Here is a 20263-nt window from a genome sequence, read left to right on the forward strand (position 1 = left end):
GGGGGATCGAACCAGCAACTCTGTTGTTTCAAATTAACTTCCACAGGTGTCATAATACCCATAAAACCTAGCGGTCAAACAGGGAAATGGTTCCAATTAATTTTTCCCATAGGCAATTTTAGAAACACTTAAAATAAGGGCTGTGTGTCATGTAGGCTTACCCTGTCGTTACACGGTTATCAAAACGCCACATCCGGGTAAGCCTACACGGAACACAGACCTTATTTGAAGTGTTTCTAAAATCCCCATATTGAATGGTGGGGAAATGATTGGAACCATTTTCCTGTTTGACCGCTAGGTTTTATGGGTATTATGACTCATACTGTGGTACTCTATTATTGATGCAAGATGCGTATCAACCACTGGATTTAATTTTATGAAGTTTCTCCACTAGATGCCATCATAGAACACTGAGCTGAAGAGATATTGAATAGATGTAATTGTAGCCTTCTATTTTAGGCTTTAGTCTAGAAAATGCTCTTGACTATATTCTTACACAATTCTAAATCAACCCCCATACCCTACTTCCAAAGCACGTATAGTTCTGAAAGGATTGGACAGATATTGTAATAGCTCACCCTTGATTGCCTCTGTGGAATTTTCACTGAACTTTTAGATTGAGCCTGCACAAACACCCATGTTTAGGGGGTGGGGCAAACGCTCAATTTGGAAGTGGGCGTTTGTGTTAAACATTTAAATGTTCTGCTAGTTTTTCTTTTTTGATTTGAAATTGTACTAAAAGGAAATTATAAACGATTTGCAGATTCATTCTATTAGTATGTTGTAGAGCTGTGAACCTCATCCTACTTCCAATAGACCTCAAACAACAGTAGTCACTGTACAACATTGGTATAGCCTGGTAAACCCAGCCTGATTGCTGCGTTCACCATTCTCACCATTCCGTTCACCATTTCTCTTCACAGATCAGTCTGTCATTCCTCATTGAAACCGTCTGAGCCTGAGGGCTTTATTTTCGGCTGGCACTATTATCAAACACACATTAGTTGGCAATTTCGGTTTGTAAAAACTGTCTTTGGCTTTTTCCATCCTGTGCGTCAGGTTCGGCAATTTACTTCTCTAACATCAGCTCACTTGTGATGAGGTGGAAGGGGTGGGAATATCTAAGCTGTGTGTTCTTAATGTGCACCAAAGTGCCAATTTCATGCAATGTAAGTGGGGACCCAACAAAATCAGTTCTTATCACAAATGCAGATGGTTATGGAAAATATTTTGTCAGTGGTGGCCATGGCGCAATGCCTATGTAAAGAAAAAATACAAAAAATATCTGCTCACTAGTCTGCAGCTCTTTAACTTTTAATAAATCTTACATGGGGTTCGTTCAGCCATTCCTATAGGGAAATAATAAGGTTTTGGGATACACGCTGAAAATAAGGCCTGAGGTTAACACAGGCTTAGGAGATCTTATACAAATAAAATAAAAATAAAAATGATTTGTCACATGCGCCGAATACCTTACAGTGAAATTCTTACTTACAAGCCCTTAACCAACAATGCAGTTTTAAGAAAATACCTTAAAAAAAAGTAAGAGATAAGAATAACAAATAATTAAAGAGCAACAGTAAATAACAATAGCTATATACAGGGGGTACCGGTACAGAGTCAATGTGCGGGGGCACTGGTGTCGAGGTAATATGTACATGTAGGTAGAGTTATTAAAGTGACTATGCATAAATAATAACAGAGAGTAGCAGCAGCGTAGAAGGGGGGGGGGGGGGGGGGGGGCAAATAGTCTGGGTAGCCATTTGATTAGCTGTTCAGGAGTCTTATGGTTTGGGGGTATAAGCTGTTTGAAAGCCTCTTAGACCTAGACTTGGCGCTCCGATACCGCTTGCCATGCGGTAGCAGAGAGAATAGTCTATGACTAGAGTGGCTGGAGTCTTTGACAATTTTTAGGGCCTTCCTCTGACACCGCCTGGTATAGAGGTCTTGGATGGCAGGAAGCTTTGCCCCGGTGATGTATCTGGCCGTTCGCACTACCCTCTGTAGTGCCTTGCAGTTGGAGGCCGAGCAGTTGCCATACCAGGCAGTGATGCAGCCCGTCAGGATGCTCTTGATGGTGTAGCTGTAAAACCTTTTGAGGATTTGAGGACCCATGACAAATTTTTTCAGTCTCCTGAGGGAGAATACGTTTTGTCGTGCCCTCTTCACGACTGTCTTGGTGTGCTTTGACCATGTTAGTTTGTTGGTGATGTGGACAAAAGGAACTTGAATCTCTCAACCTGTTCCACTACAGCCCCATCGATGAGAATGGTGGCGTGCTCAGTCCTCCTTTTCCTGTAGACCACAATCATCTCCTTTGTCTTGATCACGTTGAGGGAAAGGTTGTTGTCTTTGCACCACATGGTCAGGTCTCTGACCTCCTCCCTATAGGCTGTCTCATCATTGTTGGTGATCAGGCCTACCACTGTTGAGTTATCAGCAAACTTAATAATGGTGTTGGAGTAGTGCCTAGCCGTGCAGTCATGAGTAAACAAAGTACAGGAGGGGACTGAGCATGCACCCCTGTGTTGAGGATCAGCGTGGCGGATGTGTTGTTACCTACCCTTACCACCTGGGGGCAGCCAGTCATGAAGACCAGGATCCAGTTGCAGAGGGAGGTGTTTAGTCCCATGGTCCTTAGCTTAGTGATGAGCTTTGAGGGCACTATGGTGTTGAATGCTGATCTGTAGAAAATAGCATTCTCACATAGGTGTTCCTTTTGTCCAGGTGTGAAATGGCAGTGTGGAGAGCATCATCTGTAGATCTGTTGGTGCAGTATGCAGATTGGAGTGGGTCTAGGGTTTCTGGGATAATGGTGTTGATGTGAGCCATGACCAGCCTTTCAAAGCATTTCCTGGCTACGGACGTGAGTGCTACAGGTTGGTAGTCATTTAGACAGGTTACCTTAGTGTTCTTGGGCACAGGGACTATGGTGGTCTGCTTGAAACTTGTTGGTATTACAGCCTCAGACAGGTTGAAAATATCAGTGAAGACACTTGCCAGTTGGTCAGCGCATGCTCGGAGCACATGTCCTGCGGCCTTGTTAATGTTGACCTGTTTAAAGGTCTTTTTTTTATTTTATTTTTTAACCTTTATTTAACCAGGCAAGTCAGTTAAGAACAAATTCTTATTTTCATTGACGGCCTAGGAACAGTGGGTTAACTGCCTGTTCAGGGGCAGAATGACAGATTTGTACCTTGTCAGCTCGGGGGTTTGCAACCTTCCGGTTACTAGTCCAACGCTCTAACCACTAGGCTACCCTGCCGTCTTACTCACATCAGCTATGGAGAGCGTGATCACACAGTCATCCGGAACAGCTGATGCTCTCATGCATGTTACTTACCTCAAAGCGAGCATAGAAGTTATTTAGCTCGTCTGGTAGGCTCGTGTCACTGGGCAGCTCTCAGTTGTGCTTCCCTTTGTAGTCTGTATTAGTTTGCAAGCCCTGTCATAGCCGAAGAGCATCGGAGCCGGTGTAGTATGATTCGATCTTAGTCAGAGGGTATAGCGGGATTTCTTATAGGCTTCCAGGTAAGAGTCCCACTCATTGAAAGCGGCAGCTCTAGTCTTTAGCTCAGTGCGAATGTTGCCTGTAACCCATGGCTTCTGGTTGGGGTATGTACATACAGTCACTGTGGGGATGACGTCCTCGATGCACTTATTGATAAAGCCAGTGTCTGATGTGGTTTACTCCTAAATGCCATCGGAAGAATTCCGGAACGTATTCCAGTCTGTGCTAGCAAAACAGTCCTGTAGCATCTGCTTTATCTGGCCACTTTTTTTATAGACCGAGTCACTGGTGCTTCCTGCTTTAATTTTTGCTTGTAAGCAGGAATCAGGAAGATAGAATTATGGTCAGCTTTGCAAATGGGGGGCGAGGAATAGCTTTGTACCCATCTCTGTGTGTGGAGTAAAGGTTGTCTAGAATTGTTTTCCCTCTGGTTGCACATTTAACATGCTGATAGAAATGAGATTAAACTGAGTTAAGTTTCCCTGTTTCCCTGCGTTTTGTTCTATGAGATAATATCAGTCAGTTAACATGACCTTTATGAATTATGAATCCTTTGTGCTTTGTGTAAAATACATGCTTCAAAATTCACAAAAAGTAATGTTAGCTGATGGAGATTATCTCATAGAACAAAACGTATAAGATCTAACTAAGCTTGTGTTTACCACAAACCTTATTTTCGTGTGTTTATCCCCAAAAAACTCCATTCATTTTCCCATAGGTTTTTCCCTGCAAACCATGGTGGAGTTGGTGCCTACAAAAAGACTCCATTACTATTGTGCTCTATTCCAAAACGCTGCATCTAGTCTTCTATGGTATTATGGTGGTCCGCAAACACATGTTAGAAGTGCATGCTACCACCTACAATAAATGAATAAAGAAACAAACATTAAGAAAAACTCAACCCTCCTACCCAATCCTGTACTACTAAGAAAATAAAAAAAGAGCCTTACTAACTTCTAACAAACCCATCCAAAAAATCCCTTACAACCCCCCATACAACCTCAATAACCATACACATGAGTCTTTCCCTCTCTTTTACATTCCGGTACCTACAACAATACATCAACACATGCTTCACTGTTTCATCAACCATACACTGTACACAAACTATTCACATGCTTGCCAACCAGATGTAATGAGTTCAATGTCCTAGGCCCAACCGATCAAACACCACCTCTTCCTTCCTAATCTGACCTTTGAATTTTGGTCCACCAACCTTTCTTTGGAGGGCATATAACTGCCGGATCTTGGGCTCGCGGTCCCACCTCTTTTGCCACACATCTATAATAATGTCTCTAATCTTACATCTGGCCTCACCTCTACCAAGTGGAGCAAGAATGCCAATTAAATCTAGTTTTAAAGCCCTTTTGGCTACCTGGTCTACTATTTCATCCAGAGTGGGCTGGGATCCAGCAGACTCACACTACTACACCCAGTCTTTCGATGATTCACCATAATAACATTAATGCCTCCAACCCCGCATCTATTGGACAACGCCCAGACTGATAATGTATTATAAGTTAAATAGAATAGTAAACGCAGGGATCAGGCTGGTTCTACCAGGCTACAACATTGGTGCATGGTGATAACTTTCAAGAGATGTCATAAAGACTAGAAAATAGACATTCTTAATATTTGTCAAATCATAATCCAATCAACATTGTTTTATTTTTCATTCCATGTGATCAACAACCTCTAAATGTATCACCCGAAATGCCTTTGGAAGTAAATGTATTCAGTGTTGCGTGGAAACCCCATGAATTTTGCTGTGATGTCATGGAAGGCCCCTTGCTATAGTGTATAAAGGCACCTCAGAGAGGAAGTGGCTCTGATAGTCCACATCTGAATCTGACATTCAAGATGCCACTAAAGCTGCAGCTTTGCTTCCTAGTCTTGTTTGTAGGGGGTGAGTAGGCTACTTCACTGAAAGTAATTGTGTCAGAGACAATTAGGTACAAAGTACTCAGGCAGGGTACATGTAGGCCTATACAATACAGATTGACAGAGATATATGTGTTTGTTGTAAGATAACACAAATCAATATGATTGCTGTATTTATATTTAGATATTTTTTAAATTGTAAATGTTTCCACAATCTTTGTCAGCATGTCAGATCAATTAAAATGGAACTGTTTTTTTTTATTGATACTGGTGCTGTGACACATTTAGTTGTTTTCATGAGAATTGTGGAGGGGAATTGCTCTACTGTAAGTGCATCTGAATGATGTTACCAATAGATTGAGATAAATCAATGCTGTTATTAAAATGTACTCGGGTTGGAGAGAAATGTTGTATATCAATCTACAGCCTAGCATATGATGTATACAGGTGAATACTTAGAGAAACACAGAAAGCCACTGTTGGCCACAGTGCCCTACTTTTGATTACACAATATCTTCCAAAAATGTTCAATAATCTGCCAATGTCATCAGTTTTTTATTTTCAGTGTCACATAGCGTATATACAATACTATTTCATAATCTGGGTGGTTCGAGGACTGAATGTTGATTTGCCTGAAAGCCGTGGTATATCAGACCGTATACCATGGGTATACTGTTCTAATTATATTGGTAACCAGTTTATAATAGCAATAAGGCAACTCAGGGGTTTGTGGTATATGGCCAATATACCACTGCTAAGTGCTGTATCCAGGCACTCTGCGTTGCGTCGAGCATAAGAACAGCCCTTAGCCGTGGTATATTGGCCATATATCATACCCCCTCGTGCCTTATTGCTAGAGTATAGTATGATAACCATCTTGTGGTTTCTCTGGCAGTCTGACAAGTAGTGACAACACAAAAAGAATAGACATGATCAAATGCTCTTTGGATTGTATCACAGTGAAAATGTGTACTAATTGTTGCCTTGTTTAAATATGTTTGGCAAATGATTCTTTGCATCCCTGAATGTCATTTGGTGACTTTTTAATCATATAGCATGGTTTTTAAATTGATAACAAAAAGAGTCTAGTTATGCAGTATATTAGGAATTGGCAAAAAGACTCAGCACTGTAATACAAGCTCTGTGTTTATTATCACAATGTTTCAACCATTAAAGGTTGTCATCAGCTCTCATTGGGGTTCATATACTGTACCTCATTTAATATATGAATATTGAATTCAATCGTTGAAGACAGCTCTAATAATCACAACGGTTTAATTCTAAATTACAGTAATTCCATGGACCACCACAGACCATCCCCATGGAATTTCTTTCATTTCTTTCATTTCAGTAGGTGCTATATAGCATTACCCTATTATAAGGTTACATTATTTTAGCCCACACAATGTATGAAAACAGTTACCCTTCAAAACTTTTCAAGCCCACCAACACCAACGGTGTCAATTTGCCACCACAGTTAATTTTTCCATATACAGTAGGCCTACCACTAGTCATCATAGCAGTAGCATAGGAAAAAGGAACACATGACGCTCACGTAGACAGTGTGACGAAAACCACATGCCCCTTGCTTTCGCTTTCACACCCCTCATGTGAATGGTGACTGACCACACTATGTTTGATTTCCTGTCAGTTGCAGTGTAGAAGGCTGTGTGAAAGTTGGCTGCATAATCTGTAGGCCTACATGCAGTGTAGGGGCAAATGCACACCCCGCATGTTGTTTGTCACACCTCAAGCCCGACAATAGCAACTCAGTCTACTTCAGTTTCATCTGTGGCCCCCAGAGGCAGAGTCTGAGACCAGGGGCAGGCAGAGTGGTAGAATAATGCTATGAGTCAGAGCTGTGAGAAATGAGGGGTCGGTATAAGGGTCTGTCAGGTCTTATCCAGATAATTTACACTGCCCACTTACTCATCATTCTACGACCCCTAAATCTCCTCTGTGTGATTGCTTTTCAATACAGTCCATCCATAATCATATTATGTTAATGGAATACTGTAAGAAAGAGGAAAGTGCTGTTGAAAAGTAGGGTGAACATGTTTCATTATGTTCATGTTTCAATCATGTTGGAACATTCTATCCTGTCAATCAAAGTATGTCCTATACTAACTCATTTGTATTTGCCATTGCAGGTTCCGTTGCAGTGCAACATATGACCGTGATGGAGGGTGAGACTCTAACTATTAAGTGTCACATTAGAAATGCTCACAGGAGCCACGTGGAATGGAAGAATCCTAACGGGCATGTGATGTTTTTCAATGACCATAAGGGTGAGGATATTATAATACCACATATAGACGTTCATTTTATTTTATATACAGAAACGAAGCAGTATCTCCATTTGAATGTAGACTGGAAGCCCACTAAATGAGCAATACATGTTGACAGCTATATGGCTAGAATAATAATAGTTGTACATGATACAAGTAAAAATGTTTGTTCCTACTCATACTATAACATCTTTGTTATGAACTAAAGTAGTTGAGTCATGATGTGACATGCATTCTCTCTTCCTTATCTTCACTAACAGCCCTGAGGGATAAGCGCTACAAGATAATCAACTTGTCCGAGTCCGATTTTTCAGTCAGTGTGTCTGATGTCACCTTCAAAGATGGAGGCCTCTACACATGTTTACATTACACAAAAGTGCCTGTAGTGAAGTCAGTTACCGTGACAGTTTTGGGTAAGTATGACATATTGTCATATCATTGTTGTCTATAGTGATTAAGAAAGCACACAGCCTTTGTCTTTACTGAGTAGAATTGTCAACGCGAATGCCCCGCCCACTTGGGGATGTGTCTTTTTCAGCCATCTATTTCCTGTGTTTGAGTGGTGCAAAATCCACTTGTCACCTAAATCTCACTGGATATTTATGCAAATGAGGCACATATAATTTTCTTTATTTTAACACAATATAAAATAAATACCTGATAACAATAGAAAATGTATGTATGAGTGCATTCTAAGAAGAAGAAAAAACATTTTACAAATTGAATACCTGAATTCCCACAAATACCTGAACTCATTATTTGGCCGTGCCAGTAAAACATGTTATGTGCTATAATTCATTCAATACCTGATGGATTAAAAAATATATCTTCATCCATTGTCCAACTGTTGCATTTATGATAATTGTTTATAAAACCTTTTAACAATTTTGATGACCGTTGCTAGTAAAATATTCGGTAACACTTTATGTGGATAGTCCTTAGTAAATGGTTTGTACATGTTCGATAATTGTCAACAACATTTCAACTAATTATCCACTAACCCTTATCCTAACCATAACCTTAGTAAGCAGTTGCTTATAAACATAGTATGACCATCTGTAGATAATCTATCTAAATAAAGTGTGACCGAACATTCATATTGGATCAAATCAAATGTTATTGGTCACATACACATATTTAGCAGATGTCAGGTGGTAGAGTGCTTGCCCCATTCCCACTTCCAACTAATTCAGTTGAATCCCAAAATCATAACCTCACTCTTTTTGTCATTCTCAAGGTATGCCAAAATTGGAGATAACAGAACACAATGGAAAGACTACCATCAAATGTTCTGCAGTGGGAAATAGCCATCCTCCCAAAATGTCATGGCTTTTGGGGAGTGGGTTAGAAATTGATGGTAAGTTACCTTTATTCTAGATTCTCTTAGTAGATTTCATGACAAGGGATTATGTTACGATCGAAACCTTCTGATTTTGGTACACTTACTATTTCTAGGGGTCCTAGGCCTAGCTAAAGGGTGTGTTTTGACTCCTGGTTGACCAGCCCAAGTGAGTTATGTTAAAAAATGGTGCATGACCAACAAATAATAGTATATACAAAAAGGACAACAAAACAAAAACGAAATATTCAAATCAAAGGTTTACATGGCCACCAAACTCCAACAGCCTCACAGCTCTGCCAGTTGCCACACCCTGGTTGCCACACCTGTGCACAATCAACACTTAACAAGACTTCCTGGCAGAGCATAACCCCTGACACTATATTTGTGACAGAAGTGGAATGGCGGCCGTGATGCACGGCCAGAAGTGGAAAGCACGGCCAGACGTGTAAGAGGTTAACGGTAGATTGAAGTGCGGAGACTTGCCTTTTCTGTCTGGAGGGGGCAGTGTAGCATTCTTCGCAAAATCAGGAACGTATCAATTTCACACCAAGTGGGTTAACTCTATTGGCACAATGCATAGGGTGTTTGCATTTCACACCAGCGACCTTGGTTTGCTTCCCTGCCCCGCCCTGCCGTTCACTTAAAAGGGGGATACCTAGTCAGTTGTACAACTGAAAGCATTCAACTGAAATGTGTCTTTCGCATTTAACCCAACCCCTCTGAATCTGAGAAGTGCGGAGGGCTGCCTTAATTGACATTCATGTCTTCGGCGCCCGGGGTACAGTGGGTTAACTGCCTTGCTCAGGAGCAGAACGACAGATTTTTACCTTGTCAGCTCGGGGATTCGATCCAGCAGCCTTTCACTTACTGGCCAAATGCTCCGACCCTCCAGGCTACCTAGAGCCCCACTTACATTATTCAATATATTTAACCAATGATAACAACCACTTTAAGGGATTGTGGAAAATAAAAACACAAGACGAGTCAAAATGGAGTAGTAAGAGACTGAGGATGTTGTGATGATATATAACGAAGGGAAATGCCTCAAAACAGTTTAGACTTCCCCTGCGAAAACAAATCCCCCACACATTCCACTTTATCTCATCCAAAATAAAGGGAAGTGAAATGTCTGTATTCTCCCTGTAAAGGGCAGTGCAGGTCAGTATTATAAGAATCAGTATGATGGTTGTTGACGTTCTGTTACATATGACATTTTGACACTTTACCAAAAGTTAATTGAACCTTTCTCTTGTTATTTAGCTCAGCCTCAGTCCCAGTATCTTTTGGAAAAAAACACATATTCCTCCCTGGATATCTTGCATGTTCAGTCCCACAAGAGGAGAGTCACAGTGAAATGCATCGTTCGCCATCCAGCCTTACACAATTCTTCTCTGATGAATTTCGTAAAAATTGGACAGAATCGTAAGTCCCAAGTTCATTGTTCACACTTTCAAGCTATGGGAGGTTGAATTTAGTAGGGTATAAAAAATGACAATACTATGACATAAAGCTCAGATGACCTCCTTGAGAGTAAGGTGGAAATATCCAACAAAGATTTTAAAATAACAGGTATGCCTTTATTTAAAATGTAGTTCTGCTTGTAGTGTTCTATTTGAGGAACATTGAAAGGAAAGTGTGCACATTTGTGGTTTCACTGCACAGTCACACTGTGGGTACTTTCTCACTGGTTTAAAATTATGCCATAAGAACTGTAGTGTCATGGCACACTAGGGTATCTTTACCACACAAACATCAATAACTGAAATTCCCTTCTATCTTATAGCCTCTGAGGAATCACACTCCACTTCGAGAACCTCTCATTGGCCAAGTACAGAAGGTCCAACAACAGTCTCCCGTTGGCCTGGTACACAGGTGTCAACAGAAAAACCAACAGCTACAGCCTTAGATTGGCCCAATACAAAGCGTTCACCAGCATCAACCCCTGACTCACAACTCAGCACTCACAGTAAGTAAGACATTTTATTAACAGCCATGTTGCCCTGAGGTTACATCTACAAATGTTTTGCGAGTTGGTTTTCAACATGTGAAAAGTTTGTGTTTGTGAAAAGTTTGAAAACTGCTTAGGTGCAAAACAAAGGCACTTGGTTCTCATACCATCAAGGATGTTTCCTGAAATGAAAGTGAATAGCAATATTAGCCATATAGGTCCTCAATTTAAACCAGAATTTCAGCTCATGCTTTTTTTGTGTTCATTTAAGGTACCTGGATTTTGCCATTTGTTGTTATATATATTGACTTAAATTACAACATTTTCATCTGTAGTACAATCAGTGAGTGAAAATGACTTACACTGTACTGTAATATCAATACAATAAAACCACAAATCAACAACTAGAAGTCTATTTAGTTTGTAATGAATCAACAAATGCATTTCGTCATTGGAGTTATCAATGTCTGTTGAATATCTTCACCTCCAGGTCAGCCAGCCCACTCAGTGTTTGAAGCTACAGGATACACACTTGCTAATGACAGCAGTAGCAACTCAACCAGTACTACAGGTAAGAACGAGACTAACCATAGCTAGTATTGTATGGGAAGAAATTCACAGTATCATTGCCATCTAGTCTTACAAGTTATTCAGTGGGCTGCTTCTCCACCTAGTGGTGATTTTCCATCACTACAAATTATGGTTGAATGGTGGGAACCGTGACCTTTACGGGCCAAAACTACTCCCTTTTCCCGGGATAAATAACTGTGAGAAACAGGTAAATTATGATAAATGATTTATATGAACAGCATGGCGTGAAAGGGAACTGCTAAATTACATGCGATATCTAAATCTGGCTTCTCTATGCCCTCTGCATGATGAATCAAGGCTCAGGGTGGGGACAGACAGACAGACCACTTTTTGTCTTGTGACCGGGAGGCCTACATTTGCTACAGCATAGCCTATGCTACAGTAATATAAAGACCGAATGAGCGTCTATTTTTACTCATCTGGCTTTCGGGGTCACCTTGTTTTTAATTGTAAAGATCGTTAAAAAAAACTATTGCAGCTGCAGAGTTTAAAAAAACCCTATCACTTGAATATCGTTGCTTTAAATCACCTGTGCTCCACTGGCCTCCTTAAAAAACGCTCCTTAGCTCTTAGAGTCCCATGGAGGAAAAGCTAGACTATTATTAAAAATAAAGAACAGAAATACGTTATTTACTAAAGGTATTCAGACCCTTTGCTATGAGACTCGGTATTGTGCATCCTGTTTACGTTGATCCTCCTTGATGTTTCCACAACTTGATTGGTGTTCACCTGTGGTAAATTCAATTGATTGGACATGATTTGGAAAGGCATGTTCTCTTCTGCTTTATCATGGTTTGAACGATGTGCATAATTGCAGTCCATATACTACAATATAATAGGCTACAATATATTACAGTAATAGAGTTCACAATCAAAAAGATTAGTCTGCTGGAGCTAGTTTAATTTATTTAACCAAGAGAGCATATAGCTAGCTACATCTATGGCTTTTTATGTTTTTTCTGTCGTGCATAATGTGCAATAGCCTATATCATATATGTATTGGATAACGGCACAATCATTTGGGCTTTTTTAGGCTTCGGCTCATTAAATGTCGTTACTGTAGGGCTCATAAAATGTATTTAATATACGGCTCAGGTAGCATCAGGTTTGAATTTTCATACTGATCAAAGCTCTAATCAAATCCAGACATTTTTATTTGCTTTAAATTGCTTTTGAATGACACTTCCTGTTTTGGCGGGAAAAGCGATTTATTCTCGGGATGGAACATTTGTAAAATACCTGGAAAATATTCAGATGTCCATCAAAGCAGTATCCAATAGTATAATCAATTGAAAAACGATTGTTTTATCCACAAATACACTCCATATCCTCCTGAACAAGGTGACTGTAGGTACTGTCTGGATGCATTCATCATACAGCTATTCCAGGCAGTACCTACAATCACCTTTTTCTAGAGGATATGGAGTGTATTTGTGGATAAAACAATAGGATTCAGGATTCAGGTAAGACAGTCTTACTATTTTTCCGAAGTGCATACAGATCTGGTTAAGTGTGTCATGTTTAGGAGCTGTGTAAGCCAGATTTAGATATAAGGCTACAGTAGAAGAGGCTAAAGTTGCACTGGTGGTCTCATTCACAGGAATCTTCGATGAGACGGAGAGGCAGAGAGGAAATGGAAGCAGTGCGCCGTTGCTCATCTTCCTCGTGACGTGCCTCATCCTTGGTCTGCTGGTGGTCGTTGCATTCTTTGTAATCAAGCTGAGGAGGGCTCACATACTCTGGAAGAAAGGTAACTAGAGACCAGCACACCTCTCGGCTCTCACTGTTTAGGATCTTCTCATGACTTTGCATGTTTGTCATCTTTGGTTTATGGCAGTTGTGCACAACTAGTCCTCAACTGGAATTTCGCTCTGTTGGTTTTCCTTTCTTCTTTCTTGGATCAGTTGATGTTAACCAAACATGGTTTTTCAGGTCTAGATCAGAAAGAACAAAAAACAGCGAATAACCTGCAGCCCTCAAGGACTTGGGTTGCCACTAAATCTTAAACTTTTCACAAGTAATTACTCAGAAATTATCATAGTTTTGATCATTACAGAAAATGAAGACTCTGATCAATCTGTGGAGAGCAGCAGATCAAAATCAAGCAATGAAGAGAAACAATCCAGAAGAAGGGGAAATGGTAATATTTTACATCCTACATAGTCTGATTTCTGTGACATGCCATATGAAAAAAAAAAAAAAATCAACCAATGAAAGAACACAATGACAAAAAGCACAATTATAAGACCTATCCCACAATTCAACGTCTATTCCACGTTGATTCAACTGAATTTAATTGAAATTATGTGGAAACAACGTTGATTCAACCAGTGTGTGCCCAGTAGGGTGTCTAATATATGCTAAAATGTAGGACATTTTATGTTCCACATGATTTAAAAAATGCCTGTTTTCTAGGACTTTTTAACATTGGATTCACAAAGTATGTCGTTGAGGAACCAATGGCAACAGAGACGACAACAACAACAAACACCAAAACAGAAGAGGCTCCTGAAATTCAAGTCCTCCCACAAACAGATGGAGCAACCCTAAGCCCTCAGATCAAGGAGACGGAACTGTAAAAAATGTCAGTGTGTGTTTTAATATTGGGAATTCACATAGAGAATTCAAATCTTAAGCACCTAAAATGTGACAAAAAATATATTTTTTATTTTAATATTGTTTTGAAACATGTAACGTTACTGTGATACAGTGGATAATTATGTGTGTACACAGGCTCATAAGCTGCTATTATGTATGATATATATTTTTAAATCAAAGTTTATTTTTATACTGAAATAAAAGAACATTTCAACATAGGTATGGATTATTCTGTGGAAGTATCCCCCCACCTTGTTTATAGTGTATATTCTCGTGTGTATTTATTTAATTCTACGGTGTACTTTTATATTACTTGGTACAACTGCATTGTTGAGCTTGTAAGCAAGCATTTCACTGTACTGTTTACACCTGCTGCATCCTGCACTTGTAACAAATGAACTCTGTGTCACGACTTCCGCTGAAGTCGGGTCCTCTCCTTGTTCCGGCGGCGCTCGGCGGTCTTCAAGCCATCATCGATCCACTTTTCATTTTCCATGTGTTTTGTCTTGTTTTTCCTCACACCTGGTTTCAGTTCCCTCAATTACTTGTTGTGTACTTAACCCTCTGTTCCCCCATGTCTTTGTGTGGGATTGTTTATTGTAGTGCTTGTGCACGTTTCCCGTGAGTGCACGACTGGTTATTTTTGTGCCCATGTATCTTGTTATTCTGGATGCTGTTGGTTTTGCTAAATAAATCTCTGGTTATCACCCAGTTCTGCTCTCCTGCGCCCGACTTCTCTGCCGCCAATTACGCACCCAGCTACACTCTGATTTGATTTTCAGTAATTGTATCTACACTATCTTTGTTTGGGTGATTTCCCAATTGGCCTACATACCTTTGAATAAGAAATACCATGAACTGTTCTGCCAGTTGAATGCTGGGCTAGAACAAAGTGTGCATACTTCTGGGGGTCTCCTAAGAGAATTAGTGTGATGCCCTGTTAACATCGTGACGTATTTCATTATGCTGTACGTTTATCCTCATGAAAACTCATTCCGTTACTGGACAGAGAGCATAGGGAGGACAAGATGGATGCAAGACAAGATGGAGGAGAGTTTTCATATGTCATATCTTTCTGGAATGACCTTTTTAAGAAATATTAATGGAAAACATTTGGTCTCTATCACAGAAATTTCTTAAAACTAATATGATTAAAGTTTCATATAAATTAATCCACAAGTGCTACCCCTACTGAACATTATCTTTAAATGTATGTTTCTTGTACCTTCTGTGATTAACAACCGGAGACCAGCATCCCTGTGGGTTGGGGGAAAGTGTTAATGTTTTGTACACTCAGTGTAGCAAAGAATATGCGAAGCCTTTCTTCATAATCAACCTCATTCTTATTTTAGCTAAATTCCATTTTGAGTGAAACTTCTGTTTATTAATTTTGAGAATAAAGTTCAACAATATTTAAACACCTTCTCATAACAAAAAATAAATCAAAATGCTGTATTACCTTCTGTTGTTTGTAATATTTGTGTACTCTGTTGTATATACTTAGTTTTTTCTATATTGTACAGCGCATTAGGAAAGAATTCAGACCTGTTGACTTTCTCCACATTTTGTTACTTATTCTAAAATGGAATAAATCGTTTTTTCCCCACATCAATCAACATACAATACCCAATGAGGATGAAGCAAAAACAGGTTTTACATTTTTTTTTGCAAATGTATTAAGAAACTGAAAATTGAAACATAGCATTTACATAACTATTCAGAGCCTTTACTCAGTACTTTGTTGAAGCAGCTTTGGCAGCGATTACAGTCTCTAGTCTTCTTGGGAATGACGCTACAAGCTTGGCACACCTGTATTTGGGGAGTTTCTCCCATTCTTCTCTGCAGATCCTCACAAGCTCTGTAAGGTTGGAAGGGGAGCGTTGCTGCACAGCTATTTTCAGCTCTCTCCAGAGATGTTTGGTCGGGTTCAAATCCGGGCTCTGGCTGGGCCACTCAAGGACATTCAGAGACTTGTCTCGAAGCCACTCTTGCGTTGTCATGGCTGTGTGCTTAGGGCCGTTGTTCTGTTGGAAGGTGAACCTTCACCCCAGTCTGAGGTCCTAAGTGTTCTGGAGCAGGTTTTCATCAAGGAGCGCTCTGTACTTTTCTCCATTCATCTTTGCCTCAATCCTGACTAGTCACCCAGTCCCTGCCGCTGAAAAACATCCCTGCAACATGATGCTGCTACCACCATGCTTCATCGAAGGGATGATGCCATGTTTCCTCCAGATGTTTTGCATTCAGGCCAAAGTGTTGGTTTTATCAGACCAGAGTCTTGTCACACCCGTGGCACGCCTTAGGCTTGTCACAATCCCTCGCCTCGTGCTCCTCAGATCCACAAAATCTGCATTTTCTTGTGCTGCACAAGGCGAATATGTGGCCATAGGCCATACAGCGCCTGCAAAATGGGGGCTGACGTGCATAAAACAGCCCTGTCAGCCCCTAGGGAGAACATAGCAGGAGTATGGAGGTAGCCACCATGTCCCTTTGGGTCCTCCCTGAGGAGGGCCTGGAAGCCTCTCCTCCCATTCCAAAACCCAAGGGAGTCTTTGAGGTGCCTTGCTGAGGAGACGTTATCCATGTATCTCCCCAGAAAGGCCCTCACCTCTTCGTCCTTAACGTATGGGTTGTAAATGTTGACAGTTACAACCCTAAAGTTGTTCTTCGCCAGGCTTGTTATTTCATAGTGGCTCATCGGCCTCTCACCTCCCACTGCTCTTGCCCTTCTCAGGATATCATCATGTTTCTCCTCTGTATATAGTGCCACATCGTATGCACCCTCCAACGAGTTGCCTTGGAAACAAAACACGTCCTTCACCGTCAGCTTTAGAATCCCCATCAATATTATCCTTCCAAAAGTTTCCCGTCCTAAAGGCTCCAACTCCTTTTCCTTCCAAGCAAACCGAATCGTGTTGGCCAGCCCAATCCCAGGGACTGACCATGTTGATGTATTTTGCACCATCTCTGCAAGGAGAATGGCACTCGTTCTCTTCTCTTCCAAAACAATGAAAAAAGAAAAACCAAAGTGACTGAGCCTATTTTGTGCAAACGAACACAGTGACAGGAACAATCACCCACAAAATACCCAAAGAATATGGCTGCCTAAATATGGTTCCCAATCAGAGACAACGATAAACACCTGCCTCTGATTGAGAACCACTCTAGGCAACCATAGACTTACCTAGAATACTACACTGAACACAACCCCATCAATCTACAAAACCCCTAGACAAGACAAACACATAATCACCCATGTCACACCCTGGCCTAACCAAAATAATAAAGAAAACACAGAATACTAAGGCCAGGGCGTGACAGCACCTGAGCTCAATTTCGAGTCTCATAGCAAAGGGTCTTAATAATTATGTAAATAAAGTATTTCAGTTTTTTATTTGTAATACATTTGCAAAAATGTTTAAAAACCTGTTTTTGCTTTGTCACTATGGGGTATTGTGTGTAGGTTGATGTGGACATTTTTTTTATTTAACCAATTTTAGAATAAGGCTGTAACGTAACAACATGTGGAAAAAGTCAAGGGTTCTGAATACTTTCCGAATGCACTGTATATTTTGAATTGCTATGCAATTAAAAATACCAAATATAAAAATATATATAAATGACAGTGAGAATTTAAAAAAATAAAATGTAGAAAAAGTGCCTAGTCTTTCGTCAGGGATTGCATTTCTTTTGGGAGATTGTAAAATATGACCATTTCATTCAAGACAGGAGAAACATGGTTTCAGTCAATAATAAAACATGTTTTTTTTGTTTTTCCTCAACTTGTTTCTATAACTTTCTAGCAAGTCAAGCTATCTTACAGTGCAGCTAACTAGCTAAAAGCTTGGCTTTACTGTAGCTAGCGACCTCCACCTAATAATTATCATCAAAACAAACATCATTACCATCAGAGCCCCAGAGCCTGTGTGATCTGGGATCTGAGTACATTTGACTAAGTGAAGGAGTACATTGACTTTTGTTTTGTTTTTGAGAATATTATGAGTATTTTTTTCTCCGTTAAAGTATCTCGGTTTTTACGCCATCCAATAGGTGGCGGCAATGCACATTTTGGGATGTAGTCCACCAAGAAGAAGGAGAAGAAGAAGGTTTTCTCTTGCCCCCGTCACCAGCTGGGAAAGAGGATGGAACTAGATGAAACTGGGCCGACATACTGCAAATTTTCTTATCGATGAAACATCTGAGCTCAATACAGTTTTCTGTTCTCAAAACTATACATCTGTTACGAACACAGTGCACTCTCTGTTTTATAAACTTGATGCTTTATCAAAGTTTTATAAAATGGCGTTGTCTAGAAGGAGTGCAAGGTCTAATTGTTTGTGCACAAGTGCATTTCACAGAGAAGGTGTTCCCTAACGGAAATATGCAAATTCATGCTGTGCTTGGCATTGCCCACCTCCATGCTTGTTCTGCCCACTATGCTTAATTTGCTCCCACTGTAAATGACATAGTTTAACTATCTTCGGTTAATTATAATTATCTTTGCTTATGGTTAATGTTGCTGTGTTCATGTGCTAGTCGGAACTCAGAAATTGTCAACTTGTTAACTGGTTGAATGTGTATACCTACAACCAGTAGCTTGCTGAAAATGTCAGAGTTCCGACGAGCACCTGAACGCGGTATGTGAAATACAGAAATATGGTTGTGAGGTATGGGGTCAGCTCACCATCCAATAATTCACAAAATGTGCCAAACACCAAATAGAGACTCTGCATGAAGAATCCTGAAAAAACATCCTCTGTGTACAACGTAAAACACCAAATAATGCATGCTGAGCATAATTAGGCCGATATTTGCTAATTATCAAAACCCAGAAAAGATAAGTTAAATTCTACAACCATCTAAAAGGAAGCGATTCCCGTACCTTCCATAGCAAAGCCATCACCTACAGAGAGGTTAATTTAGAGAAGAGTCCCCAAAGCAAGCTGGTCCTGGGGCTCTGTTCACAAACAGACCCCACAGAGCCCCAGGACAGCAACACAATTAGACCCAACCAAATCATGAGAAAATAAAAAGATAATTACTGTCACGCCCTGGTCTTAGTATTTTGTGTTTTCTATATTATTTTGGTCAGGCCAGGGTGTGACATGGGTTATTTATGTGGTGTGTTTTGTCTAGGTTTTTTTTGTAGGTTATGGGATTGTGGTGTAGTATAGTTGTCTAGAAAAGTCTATGGTTGCCTGGAGTGGTTCTCAATCAGAGGCAGGTGTTTATCGTTGTCTCTGATTGGGAACCATATTTAGGCAGCCATATTCTTTGAGTGTTTTGTGGGTGATTGTTCCTGTCTCTGTTTGCACCAAATAGGGCTGTTTCGGTTTTCACGGTATGTTTATTGGTTTTGTATTGTATATCTTTATTAAAGATGTTTAATAATAACCACGCTGCATTTTGGTCCTCCTCTCTTTTGACAGAAGAAAACCTTAACAATTATTTGACACATTGGAAAGACTTTACCAAAAACTGAGCAAACTGGAATGCTATTTGACCCTAAACAGAGAGCACACGTGGCTGAATACCTAACCACCGTGACTGACCCAAAATTAAGGAGAGTTTTGACTATGTACAGACTCCGTGAGCATAGCCTTGACATTGAGAGAGGCCGCTGTAGGCAGACCTTATTCTATGGGCTCTGTCTGTAATCATAACCAGTAGTGTATATACCAGGAATAATGAAACATACAGTGCCTTGCGAAGGTATTTGGCCCCCTTGAACTTTGTGACCTTTTGCCACATTTCAGGCTTCAAACATAAAGATATAAAACTGTATTTTTTTGTGAAGAATCAACAACAAGTGGGACACAATCATGAAGTGGAACGACATTTATTGGATATTTCAAACTTTTTTAACAAATCTAAAACTGAAAAATTGGGCGTGCAAAATTATTCAGCCCCTTTACTTTCAGTGCAGCAAACTCTCTCCAGAAGTTCAGTGAGGATCTCTGAATGATCCAATGTTGACCTAAATGACTAATGATGATAAATACAATCCACCTGTGTGTAATCAAGTCTCCGTATAAATGCACCTGCACTGTGATAGTCTCAGAGGTCCGTTAAAAGCGCAGAGAGCATCATGAAGAACAAGGAACACA

The 20263-nt window shown here is 40.2% G+C and overlaps 1 protein-coding gene across 4 annotated transcripts in view; it reads left to right on the forward strand.

The window, feature by feature from the left end:
- crtam (cytotoxic and regulatory T cell molecule) overlaps positions 1-14870 on the forward strand; it is a 32783-nt gene extending 17913 nt beyond the window's left edge. The window contains exons 1-10 of one of the 4 annotated variants that reach the window (XM_021617176.2): positions 5358-5417; positions 7543-7578; positions 7941-8093; positions 8918-9037; positions 10283-10444; positions 10806-10988; positions 11461-11541; positions 13162-13311; positions 13618-13701; positions 13977-14369. In XM_021617176.2, the coding sequence (XP_021472851.2) occupies positions 5372-5417; positions 7543-7578; positions 7941-8093; positions 8918-9037; positions 10283-10444; positions 10806-10988; positions 11461-11541; positions 13162-13311; positions 13618-13701; positions 13977-14140 (1179 nt within the window). In that variant the 5' untranslated portion in view covers positions 5358-5371 and the 3' untranslated portion in view covers positions 14141-14369. 4 annotated transcript variants of the gene reach the window in all.
- The last annotated feature ends 5393 nt before the right edge of the window (positions 14871-20263 follow it).

This window comes from Oncorhynchus mykiss, chromosome 10 (genome assembly GCF_013265735.2).
Source record: "Oncorhynchus mykiss isolate Arlee chromosome 10, USDA_OmykA_1.1, whole genome shotgun sequence".
In the NCBI taxonomy this organism is placed as follows: Eukaryota; Metazoa; Chordata; class Actinopteri; order Salmoniformes; family Salmonidae; genus Oncorhynchus; species Oncorhynchus mykiss.